At 48.5% G+C, this 13,409-nt stretch overlaps 1 protein-coding gene and 1 long non-coding RNA gene across 2 annotated transcripts; one reads left to right on the forward strand and one right to left on the reverse strand.

Annotated features, from left to right (window-relative positions):
• Nucleotides 1-416: 416 nt before the first annotated feature.
• Nucleotides 417-2,821, reverse strand: rasl11b (RAS-like, family 11, member B). Its single transcript, XM_037468973.2, has 4 exons — nt 2,669-2,821; nt 2,524-2,580; nt 2,336-2,412; nt 417-1,529 (listed from the first exon to the last, which is right to left on the reverse strand). Exons 1-4 carry the CDS (start codon nt 2,766-2,768, stop codon nt 1,035-1,037), a joined length of 729 nt encoding a protein of 242 aa, XP_037324870.1. The 5' UTR covers nt 2,769-2,821; the 3' UTR covers nt 417-1,034.
• On the forward strand, nt 2,728-7,471 carry LOC119216283 (uncharacterized). Its single transcript, XR_005120110.2, has 3 exons — nt 2,728-2,816; nt 6,676-6,758; nt 7,354-7,471. It is a non-coding gene; the product is annotated as an uncharacterized LOC119216283 (long non-coding RNA).
• Nucleotides 7,472-13,409: the final 5,938 nt, after the last annotated feature.

Below are 13,409 nucleotides of genomic sequence, written 5' to 3' on the forward strand. Positions count from 1 at the left end.
CAGCTCTTTTCTCCCTTTATTCTTCACACAGGTCATGAGGAGGGACGATAATATTCACTAATTAGGTTCTGGAGTGAGAATAAACAAACCTGATCAGGAGGTTTCTCCCTGAGTCTCTTTAACAAAGATCATCTGAAGTCCTCCAGGTCCTCTGTGGTTTTATTGATCGGGTCGGACTTCCTGTTTCTGTGCAAATCTTTTTTTAATGGATTCGATTTCTGAAATCATAACATAATCATTTGTGGCTCGTAATTGTCACTAAAATTGGATTAAATTACAGACCCAACAGACAGAATGCTCCCTTTGAAATGTGGGAAAGTTTCTGGATTAAATTTGAAATCGACAGTTCCTCCGTTAAACCGATTTAACAAACTGATCATAATTATCTGTAAACCCATCACTATTCATGAACTACTTTATCTCCTTTGTACAATTATCGTGTAAACAATTTCATTCAGTGGCTTTGAGGTGTCTAAAGTGATTGGATGTAAAGGGTGCCAAAGTTTAAAGGAAGTAAATATTCCTCAAATTAAGTAATACTTATTTTTTGTTTGGTGTTTTGTATTTAAAAGGTCATCATGTGAGCAGGAAACAGGAAAACCAGAAAGTTGAATTCAATCATTTTTATTGTGAACACAGTGAAATTGTAACAAATAAATAACAGAAGGTCCTTTGCATCATTAAAGTCCAGCAGCTTCTCTGCAGTTAAGTCCAGAATCAGCGCTGCTCCCATTAAAACAGAGAGCTCGGCTGAGATGGAGCCGTCCTCCAGCCGGCAACATCTGGATCACAGGAGGACATATTGTCTCCTGCCGCTGCTTCCACGTCCTCGGGGAGGGGGGGTCGGAGGGGGGCGTCGTTTCTCGACACGTGACGAGCCTCCCTCGCCCACGGCGTCCCGGGCGGGACGCGCACCCGCCGGGACAAAAACCTGCGTCAGCCGGACTGATCCGAGGGACGTTGAAGCATTAGATTCTTCAGAAAGGCGTTTCTTCTTCCTCTGGCCGGTCCTCCGACCTCTCGGCTCCGCCTCCTCACACCGAGGTGACGGTCCGCACTTTGGCCGACAGCGCCTGCCTGAAGCGCCGTTTCAGGTCCTGCATATTGGGCGACTTGGGCCTGGGGATGAGCGGCGAGCGCCTCTTCTCGGTGGAGTTGGTGGCCGCCGGCGGCGCCGCCGTGGCAGGCGGCTGCTGCTTGGCGAGCTGGCAGCACAGCCGGTGGAAGGCCCGGTGGACCTGGCTGTAGTCCTCGCTGGCCGACACCTCGTAGAAGGAGCAGCCCAACGTGGACGCCAGCAGCGGGCCCTGCTGGGGGTCCACGCACCGCAGGTGCAGCAGGTCCGACTTGTTGGCCAGCAGGATCACGGGGGGCATGTTGCCGCCGCCGGTGCGCACCACCTGCCGGTGGAGCTGCTCGATCAGGTCGAAGCTGCGGCGGTCGGTGGTCGAGTACACCAGCACCACCGCATCCGCCCACTGGACGGAGCAGGTCACGTGGTCCGGGAGGTTGATGGTGTTATCGGTCATCTGGGAGAGAAGAAGAAGGCCGATTAAAATCATAGCCTGTGTATGGGAAGTGGGCGTAGTCATGTCCTAAAGCATCCCTTATGGTCTGTGTGACTCTACATGGACCATCATTCACTAAATGAACATCATGCTGCTTTGAAGAAGACTTGAAACTAGAGACTGAGACCATAAACTCATGTTTACAATGTTTACTGAGGGAATAAATCAAGAGAGAAGTAGAGTCATTTCCTCATAGACGTCTATGGGAGCAGAGGAGTCGCCCCCTGCTGGTCACTACACAGAAGTAGTCATTTCCTCATAGACGTCTATGGGAGCAGAGGAGTCGCCCCCTGCTGGTCACTACACAGAAGTAGAGTCATTTCCTCATAGACGTCTATGGGACCAGAGGAGTCGCCCCCTGCTGGTCACTACACAGAAGTAGAGTCATTTCCTCATAGACGTCTATGGGAGCAGAGGAGTCGCCCCCTGCTGGTCACTACACAGAAGTAGAGTCATTTCTTCATAGACGTCTATGGGAGCAGAGGAGTCGCCCCCTGCTGGTCACTACACAGAAGTAGAGTCATTTCCTCATAGACGTCTATGGGAGCAGAGGAGTCGCCCCCTGCTGGTCACTATACAGGATGCAGCTTTAACTCATGAAGCTTTGGCTCCATTCTTCATAACTGGAAGTTGCCTCTGGATAAAAACACTATGTTTCTGAATCTTTTCCTCTGATTGGGTCCCACAGTGAATGAGATCATATTTTATCTTTCCCTTGATTATCCTAATAATTACAATAATGATGTTTTTGGAGGAGAGGATCTCACCTCCACACCAGGAGTGTCCTGGACCTGGATGGTCACCTGTTCTCCGTCCACCTGGACTTCTCTGGAGTAGAGGTTACCTGAGGGAAAGAGGAACGAGAACATTGAGCATCAGGACCGTAACCAAACCACAATAAAACCCGGTTCCACGTGTCCTCCTCCTCCTCCTCCTCCTCCTCCCGGGGACTCACCGGCGTTCCTCTCGTAGTCTCCGATGAAGCGCCTCGTGAGGAACCGAACCACCAGCGCTGCGATCAAAAAAACACAACACTCCGTTAGACGACCGGCTCCACCGTGACGTCAACACCTTCCGCGCGTGCACCGTGCTCCGCTTACCGGTTTTACCGACTCCGCTGCCTCCGATCACCGCCATGCGGATGGCCCGGGGGGGCGCCGCGGACTCCGCGATGCTCGTCATGTTCTGGATGAGGCGCATTTCTCTTTCCCCGCAAACAGCGACGTTATTCCCGGTTCAGTGGTAGAGGTAAGAGGGTGAATGCTGCGGACCGGAGGAGCGCCGGCTTTTATAGAGGAGGAGTCCCCCCCCCCCCCTCCCCATCCCCATCTGAGCCCACCCCCCCCCCCCCTCTCACACCTCCCCTCCTCGTGCGCCGCCTCCCACACGTGTGTAACGTGAGACACACCGGAGAGGAGAGGAGCGAGGTCACCGGATTAACCGTTTCTCTGTTATGGAGCCACAGATGATGGAAGATGTGTTCACGTGTTCATATGAGAGAATACGTGAGGTTATTAGCTTCTGATTTACATGCACATCGGGCTTCATGTGCTTCATGTGCTTCATGTCAGCTTTGCATAAAACCAGGATGGAAACTCTTCATTTTTTTAATAATCAGAGTCCATCCCTCCATGTTTGCAATAATAAATATACGTTATATATATATATATATATATATATATATATATATATATATATATATATATATATATATATATATATATATATATATATATATATACGGTATATATTAGTCACATGACTAACATGATGATGACACCACAGGTGAAGAGGGTCAAAGAATGAAAAAGTAGATGTCAACATGAAACTTCACCACTTCATCACTACATGAAGAGGAACATTTGTTGGAGTGAAAGTTTTATAAAATGTTTCAATATGCAAATGAGTTGTTTAACGGTAACTTTTGGGAGAAACACATGTAAACAGAGAAATAAACTACGTTTCCTTCCGTTTAGGTGGAGAAGAGGAAAGAAGATGAAAATCTGTTTTCATCTTAAAGGACGGAGACATTTTTGGATGATTCACAGGTTCTTGTTGTTGTTGTTGTGTTTACAGGATGCAGAAGGATCCTCAGACTTGTTCAGACATGCACCGCCCTCACAGGGGGGGTTAACGGCTGCTGATGTTAATGACCCCCCCCCCCCCACACACACACATACCTCACAGGACCTCCTGCTGTGGATGGGCGGGGCTTCACAGCAGGAGGTCCGTGTGAATCATTGAAAACATTTTTAGGAAAGCAACATGATTCTATTTTTAGAGTTCTATAAAACATCTTCTGCATCAGCTGAGCAGCTGGCCTCCTGCTGTGAGTTATGCCCCCCCCCCCCCCCCCCCGCTCTGAGGTATTTTGGCATCCTGTCCTCCTGTTGATTACCGTCTGGTATGTATTTTGATAAGAGCGCTGATGACAGGCGGCGGCGCTGAAATGTGAAATTAGGGATTCGTGAGTTTCCTCCAACCACATCACAGCGAGCTCCACCCCGCGGCATTGTGGGTACGCTCTGCCTCTCCGTAGTCTTTCAGTGCCTCTTTGTGGTTGTGAGGCTCTTCCTGGTTGGAATGTGTCTCACATTTCGCAGGTGAAGGCCATTGGGGGAGCCCCTGACACTTTGCCCCCCCCCCCCCATGCTTCCCTAATGGTGGACCTTAAACTGATGAACTGTCGCATGGTTCATATCTGCTGTTTCACACATTTGACCCCTCTCTCTGGGGGGATCGGGCCTTGAGGCCCGGCAAGGCCTTCACTTTCCCCGGGGGAGGGGGGTGGGGGGCCCTGGAGGTAAATTACAATCCCTTTGAGAGGAGGTGGGCAATTAAGCGCTACAACAGATACACAACCGAGTGTCACTCACACAGAGGTGACAGTGGGGGGGTAATCCTTCGGCCAATTACCAGGGGGGAATTCGGGGTATTCACAGCAAACCGGAGGAATGTGGAGGTAATTGGGGGTCGAGGGGGGGCCGAGGGCAGGTGAAGTCTGGAGGAGGGGGTGCTTTCAGAAGGATGTCCTTTTGACAAAGAGGTGAGTATGATTTCCCGAGGAGGACTCACCTTTTTACAGTGAAGGGGGGGGGGGGGGGGGGGGGTCATTATGGAGCTGCCCCTGGGGGGTAAACCTGGTGCTGCTGACTCATCTGTATCCTCACAGATTCTTATCCTCCTCTCCGCCTTTCATCACTCTGCGTGATTATCGGGGGGGCGATTATTTTACACAAAAAAAATAATTCATTCATGGCTTCAGGAATTCTTCTTCAGGGGAACTCACCTCTATTCGCACATCTTGTTTGTTTGTACCTGGAGGGGGGGGCGGGGGGGGGGCGTTAGCATTCCCATTGGCCGATGGAAATCGTACCGACCAGCACAAAGGAACAGAGGCTGTTCTCTCTAATTGAAATGTAAAAAACTTGTTGCAAGCATTTGCATCCCGCTGAATGTCAACAGCAGTGGAACCTGAGAGTGTGTGTGTGTGTGTGTGTGTGTGTGTGTGTGACTATTGTCATTCAGAGCAGGAGCACACACACACACACACACTCAATGATGGTACAATGAAGAAAATATAGAAATCTGCTTCCCGACATGTGATCACTTGGGTTCTTTCTGAGGACGTGCACGTGTGGGCTGTGTGCACGTAGAGGAGCCGGTGAAGCAGTGATAACCGGCGTGCATGTGACCACTGATCAATGCGTGTGAGCCTTTAAGGATTGCCCTGTTCACAGTGGTGTTGTTTCTCGTGAGGTCGTGTAGAGCAGACCAGGGGGAGGTCCTTGTTGTTCTCGTGTTCTGATGGAGACATTTCAGAACTCTGATAATTAACACATTTCAAACAGAAAGGTGAAACAACAGCAAAATGTAGAAAATATATATTTTCTCCTTCAAAAATCTCTTTTACTTTATAACAAAAACACAAAACCTAATATCTAAATTGAACAAGTTGTTTTGCTTTGATAACACGGCTTCTCTTAAAATGTAAATCCGTGGGATTTCATTGTTTGTTTGTTTGTTTGTTTGTTATTGACTTCTTGCCTCCTCTTCATCACGTCCAACACACACGTGCTCGTACAGGAGGACGATCATTGAGCCATTAGACGCCAAAGCAGTGATCTCAAGATGTCTTTGAGACGCTCAGCTTCAATTTTCAATGTAACGTTGTCCGTCAGGCTGCCATGGCAACGAACACACACACACTCACACACACACACACACACACACTCACACACTTCTTCTCCTAACCCAATTTCTATGTAGAAAAAAGCGAAACAGGTTTGTAACAAGATTAAATTATCAAGCAACGGACAGATTGTGTCAGGAGGTGGGGTTCAGTGGTTGAGATTTATGACGTCTGTAATACAGCCCCCCCCCGCCCCCCCCCCGGCCCCCCCGGGCCCTGTTTGTCCGTCTAGTCTGCTTTACTGCCCAGACTGAGCGGAGCTGGAGCTCATGCTGGAGACCTCTGATGGTTTAATGCAGACGGACAGCGTCCTCGAGGGCTGATCCTGGATCAGAAGTCTGATCGGTCGATAGCACCGGACCTTCAATTACACCAACAGTTGCTGTGCAGCCTCCCCCCCCCCCCCCCCCCCAGTCACAATGTGACTCTCTGCAAACCTTTGTGAGACATTTGATGCCAGCGATTCACAGCCTAAAGTAGTTTTCATATCAGATTTGATGTGAGTCCGTCTCAGTCTCAGTTAGAGACGTCTCGCTCTTTCCTGTGAAAGTTTCCCCCCCCCGACAAAGAAATGTAGCGCAACAATATTACCAAACAATTTCTGCTCGTACACAATGTAATGATTTTAACGTTATGTTTAATTATGCTGAAATGCAACTAATTTTCTATTATGATTATAAAACTACTTCAACACATCGAAACAGATCCCAGGCGTCCTCATTAAGTCTAAAGCCCTCAGATCACATCCGTCTCCTGAGTGAAAGTCCTTTCACGACACCTCATAACTTGCTTTGATTACATTGCCACCACGACCTCAAAGGTACTCTGTGTACTGTGCAGTATTGTTCACGTCTGTAAAGTAATGATGGGTCTCTGTGTGCAGTTACAATGAGGAAAACAAAATGTGTGCTTCAGATATGATGTCGCCCATAACTCCCAGTTCAGAGGATCGCAGTGACATGTCAGCAACAAGAGCCCGACCAAGAAGAGGTGTGAAGGTAAACAGAGGAACAGCACCATCGTTCTCATCATCCACCCATCGTTCTCATCATCCACCCATCGTTCTCATTTCACACTCATCGTCCTCATCATCCACCCATCGTTCTCATCCACCCATCGTTCTCATTACACACCCATCGTTCTCATCATCCACTCATCGTTCTTATTACCCACCCATCGTTCTCATCATCCACTCATCGTTCTCATCATCCACTCATCATTCTCATCCACCCATCGTTCTCATCCACCCATCGTTCTCATTACCCACCCATCGTTCTCATCATCCACCCATCGTTCTCATCATCCACCCATCGTTCTCATCCACCCGTCGTTCTCATTACCCACCCATCGTTCTCATCATCCACCCATCATTCTCATCCACCCATCGTTCTCATCCACCCATCGTTCTCATCATCCACTCACCGTTCTCATTATCCACCCATCATTCTCATCCACCCATCGTTCTCATCATCCCCCCTTAGTTCTCATCATCTACCCATCGTTCTCATTATTGTAAGTCGCTTTGGATAAAAGCGTCAGCTAAATGACATGTAATGTAATGTAATCCCGTATCGCTTGTGGTTTTCCCCCCAGTTTACCCATCGATCTGTCAGACCGGCCTCCTCAGGACGAGATGAAGAGAGATGATAACCGGCAACAAGCCAAAAGCCAACCACCACGATGACGAGGGGGTGTGTGAATATACGTAAACTCTCATACGTAAACCCTCAGAAAGAGAGAGCTCCTCCAACGAGTTCATGACCCCCCCCCCCACACACACACACACACACTCAGTCACCCACGTCATGGTTATAAAAATCAAACGGTTTCCACCGGTACGCCTGCTGATTCAGAAGCAGCAGAGTCTCAAGGTCCCTCCTCCCTCTTCTCACAGAGCGTGTTTGTCAGACACTTTGACGTCTGGGAGACGAAGCAACGACGCTCACAAGCACCGAACACAGCGGGTTTACCTCCCTATTCTGACAAAGACAACCGTATGTGGTCCATGGAAACAATGTAATATATTACCATACCTCATGCTCATCATCTGTTATTCCCACCTCGTGTCTGACGGGTCGATGCCCTCAAGTCAGAATAAACAAATACAAACAGTCTCTTCTTCTGAATTTCAGTCTCTACTCCAGCGTTACAACTGTTGGCTGGTTCATACAGGAAATGAGATGTATCCAAAGAATGCTCCTAACACCGGATTCATAGCAACATTTCACACACGTTTAACACTGAAAAGACTTCATTTATAATACGGCCTGCTTCAGAAGGCACCTCGCACTCCATCAGATAGTATCCAATGGAGTGTGAGGTTGAAATGATCCGTATCCCTTTGGGGACGATGGTGTCCCCTTCACGGGAGGTGTTCGGGGTGTGTACCTCAGCCATTAGCTCGCCGCACAGAGAGAGAGACGGGAGAGGGAAAGTCAGACGGGCCTCAGCACCTCGGGGGGGGGGGGGGGGCAAAGGAAGATACGCGCCGATGTTCTCAAAGAGGACGCGCTGTACTCACCGTGATAATTGGCACCAAGTACAATGAAAGAAACATGATGTGCGTCAGACCAGATAGAGGAGTCGTACCATCATGTGCCCCCCCCCGCCCCCCCCGCCCCCCTCATCTGAACAAGACAGTCCGACTGCACCCACTGCGGAAGCTAATTGTTTGGGTTTCGTTTCTGAGTACGTTTTAAACCAAAGTTACGTCGGCTCAAAGCAAAACACAAGACATGGAGGTTTAAAAGGACCAAACCAACAGCTGCTGGGACCGTTGTTTCGTCGCATTGATTCAAATTGCCAGTATTTCCTCGCTGAGCCGCTGGGCTGATGTGAAAGACGGCGGCGTGTTCACTGCAGCTACTCTCCTCCTTTGAGGCAGATTCCACTGGCGTGACTCACAAGAGCAAGTCAAGGTCATTTGATGTTTGCACTTCCAGCAGATGAAAGAAGAGCTGCGTCAGAGAGGAGAGAGGGTTTCTGTGCATACGGAGGATGTTCGTGGTTCCTGCCGTGCTGAGAGAAGAAATGCGTATCAACGTGTTTAAAGCGCCCCAAAAAAAATCCCCAAATGTCCTTCTGGCTCCCTTGACAGAGAGTCCAGTAGGATTAAAGTAACTGATCAGTGTGCTGTAACAGAAGACTTTATCCGTAGAAACTCTTTGTTTTTGCGGTTTTCCTGCAGTGAAAGAAAAACCCCTCGGTTGGCACAAGCTCTCGGCCCGAGTAACGTTGCATGAGGGCTTCTGCAGCCTCGCGAGCACCTGGCGGGGGGGGGGGGGGGGGCAGGGGGATTAATGCGGTTCATGGGACTGGAAAGTGGGTCGAGCTCCAGTGATTCAGGCGTCCGTCCCAGCTCAGCGTGGACTTCCAGTCATACAGACAGATCTTTTGTTGTTGATGCAAGTGAAGGGCAGCGCGTCAGGAACATGAAGCCGCTGGGGAGGGAAATATGCAGGCGATGTGGTACATGACCTCGAGTGTGTGTGTGTGTGTGTGTGTGTGTGTGTGTGTGTGTGGTACCTGGTTATACTCCTGCATTCATCTAGGTTCCTTTTGGGCTTAAGAGTCACTGGTTTCTCTTTAGATTCCCTCAGTTTGCTCTTAAAAGCCATTTTCTCTGACCAGTGTAACACTCCCAGATGGAATGGTGTGAAAAGATCCCAGCAACTAGGCCAGTGCTTTAAATATCCCGACTGACACCATCGTCCACGCCGAGTCACTGAGCGCTTACATAAACATCACATGTGACCCTGTTACAGTTCCTGCTGCACGTCACTTTGACTAATGAGACAATTACACATAAATGCACACAAACAGCGCTGCGTGCATTAACAGTGAACCTGTGGGCTCCCTGCTTTGTGTCATTACAACAATGCGGCTGTTGTCTCGCTCGGGCGCCGAACAGGTGCATCTTGGGAAAGGTGAGGACGGACCGCGGAGGGTTTTGGTGTAGTCTTAGGATTTAGTTTTTGTTTCTTTTCTGAACTTGAACCCAGAATCACAATGAGCCGGACTATATTCGGACACAAGGGCGGGTTTCAAGTGTCTCTCAATACAGCCACATTCAAAATGTTCCAAAATATACACATTCAGAGGACACACTAATTGTATCCTTCAGATGAAAAATGGCCTATTAGGCATTTGGTTGGTTCCAATAACAAAATGGTGACATCATCCACTTATTTTATACAGCTTTATCACCCTGAGTGGACAATGTGAATTAAGCAACTAAGTCAATTCAGAGCATTGTATGCTGCAGCACATAAGTACCCAGCATGCACCGCTCCTCTGGTTAAACAGCGGTGGCACCGTACGAGTTAACCAGAGTCAGCTCGGCATGGTGTTTACCAAAAGGAGCGTGCCCGAGCCCGTGTGCAACCCCCCCCCCCCCCCCCCTTCTTCCCTTCTTCCTCCTGTTCTGCTGAAGTTCTTATTGTGGTTCATCAGCTTTTTTGCAGGGAAAACACGGGCGGAGTTTGTTTCCTGAGGATCTAATGTTCAGGAGACTCTAACAGCAGGACTCGTCCGATGGGACAAGCTGATCACAACCAGGAGTCCAGATATAATCAAGTTTATCCGTGCAGCTTCGATGTGCTGAAGGAATGCGGTACAGAGAGGGACATTAAACAGATCTGGTGACCACAGGTATGGTCTTTCCCACACTGATATCATGTTTCTACCACAAGTCTGTTGCAAGAATCCTCATTAAATAACAAGTAAAGACAAAAGCTTCTTTCTGCCATTGATGCCCGAGTCAAAGCCTTTTTTCAGTGTTTGTCTGCTCTGATGTGAGGTGACAACATGCTTAGAAGAACGTAGAAGAAGCACAAACTGTGGTTCTTCATGGTTCTCATAGACGTCTACCGGACCAGAGGAGTCACGTCAGAGAATGCAGCCTTGAGGGGGTTGTTCTCTGGTCAATATATGAACACCAGCATTGTACAGTGAATGAATCTACTTAGTAGCTCGTATGTTTCTTCCCCCCCCCCCCCCCCCCGTTCACTGGCAACGTGCTGGCGGCGCCCGCATGAGAACCCACACGTTCCCCCTTTCACTCCTCGGATGGCAGCCGGCCGTCCTCCCAGGTTCTGGGTTCTGTGGCTGCAGAAGTGCTGTCGACGGAGACGACGTCTCCAAAACAAAAAGCCACCTGCTCCGTGCATCTGGAGCCTCGCGTCAACACATCTGGCGACCTGCAGAGAAAAGAGAAAGAGATTTTGATCTCGTCAACAGAGGCCTACTTTAGTAGCTCCTCGCCGACAACCGACGTGCACGAGCCGCCGTGCGCGTCGCTCACAACCCGAAATGACAATAAAGGGAGAATCGGGAGAGAAGAAACACAAAGTCTCGTTTGAACCCACGTGTGTTTTGTTCACCAGCTGCCAATCAAAAGCACCCGTGAATGGACCCGCGAGAAGGCGTCAATCAACACATCTCTCCACGCGACGCATTTCAAACGTCCCGTTGACAATGACCCCCCCCCCCCCCCTCCAGCCCCCCGCCCCGTTATACTGTTACTTGTTTCTCCTTCAATGCTTTTTTTAAATTCCTCTCTCCTTCCCCGTTCCTTTTGAAGCGTGTTAATCATAATTATTTGTTGTTTTCCTTTCTTTTTGTCCGCATGGAAATGCTAAGGAGATAATTGGTGGGAGATTGTTGTGAAAGCACGAACAAAGGGCCGGTGATGAATGAGAGCGTCCTCAGGGCCCCCGGGGGCCCCCTGCGGAGCTCCACGGAGGGGACACTTACCTTTTCGTTGTGGTCAGCTAATTGGGGGTTTGCGGAATACCTGCAAATTAAATGATTAGTTCTGTAGTCTACAAAATGTCAAGAATGAGGACAAGTGCTCGGGGGACAGCAGTGATGTTTGACCTTTGTTTGAGGTTCTTCTTCATGATATCAGTGTCTTACTGCAGGAGACAAAGGGATGTTCTCTGTAGATGCATTTAAGAAACTCAAAGAAGATGTTGATGTAATGAGAATGTTTTCACCTCTTTAGACGTTCTGAAGGTTCCATCTTTGTTCTCTACAGACACCAGACTCCATTCACACAATCATTGATTCTACCCCTCGGATCACAGGAGCTGATCTACTGCTCGATGTGTTAATATGTGACCTTTGTGCTTTAAGGGGTCGGTTCCAATTCACCAGAGTCCCTTTATACCTTTGGAGTTTCTGCGCATAATATACATAATAATATACAGGTGAAACTTGAAAAATTAGAATATTGTGCAAAAGCTCATTACTTTTTGACAAAGTGACAAAGTGTCATGTACATGGGTACATGACACTGTCACTTTCACTCGTCACTTCCTGTTGGCTGGTGCACTTTAGCTTTATTTTAATTTTATCTTTATTTCTTAACTTACTAACCCATAGCTTTAGTTTTTACTAACCCATAGCATTTATTTTATTATATTTTTGATCTTATTCCTGCACTACGCTGTCTGTTGTCCATCATTGTCTGCTGTCATGCACCAACCGCCAAGTCAAATTCCATCTCATATTATGGCAATAAACAATTCCTGATCCTGATATATTACAAAAAGCATAGAGAAACACATTTTATTTTATATCTCTTGATAGTATTTTCTAATTTATGGAGTGAAACAAAAATATTATATCCAATTAAAACACATTACCCAACAATGTATATTTCTGATATTTAAAGTAACATTTATTTAAAACTTATAACAAAACAAAGGGGTCTTGTCACTAAGCAACTGAGTTCCATGCTGATTATTTCATCTCTAACAGATATTATTATTATTTTTATCACAATAAAATAGAACGTTGCTATCTTTCATTAAACCATAGTATTATATAAAGCCTACAAAATCTCTTTAAACGCGCCTCAACTTTAAACTACAACTCCCACAAACTATTGCGCTAAACTCTCGCCGTTGATTGGTTGCCCTTTGCACAGACTTCCCCCCTCTGTGGCTCCTCAATTCTGCCACTCAACCGTGGTGAAACCCCAACCAATCAGCGGCGGCGTACATCTCCCGATGGGCGGGGCTACGACCCGCTCCTCCCGGCTTGTTTTTCCTGGATCGTTGCTGCTGACAACCCGCTGCCCCGCGACTCCGGCCCGTCATTTCCGCTCCGCCGAGGTGCTCCGAGGATGAGTGTGAGGATGGAGCCGAGGGGGCGACCCTGAGCCCCCCCCCCCACACCCCCCCAACCTCGGGCTCATCACTAGACGCCTCCAGGTTTAGCGGTCTGGCCCTGCAGCCCCCCCCCCCCTCCCCTTAAATCATGTTTTATTTCATAAAGATGGCGGCGAGGGAGACACTGTGAACTAAATGACTGTCAGAAACATCGCCTCCATTGTATGTAGAGATATGGGTGGAGTAAATCCTGCTGCGTGTGTCTGTCTGTCTGTGTGTGTGTGTGTGTGTGTGTGTGTGTGTGTGTGTTGATTTGCCTGCAGCCGCTGTGCACCTTGACGTGTGGTGATGCTCATGGGTGAGTCCCCCCCCCTCTCTGACTTGTGCAGAGGGGGGTGCACAGTATGTTTGGTCACCACTTGCTCAAGATGCACAGTTTATCTCTGCACCCACACAAACCTCCCTCCCTCCCCGTCACGTGGGCACTGTGCACATTCCCAGTGTGCACATCTGTGTGTAGCCGTCCCATGATTG

Source organism: Pungitius pungitius, chromosome 4, assembly GCF_949316345.1.
Source record: "Pungitius pungitius chromosome 4, fPunPun2.1, whole genome shotgun sequence".
NCBI classification, from domain to species: domain Eukaryota; kingdom Metazoa; phylum Chordata; class Actinopteri; order Perciformes; family Gasterosteidae; genus Pungitius; species Pungitius pungitius.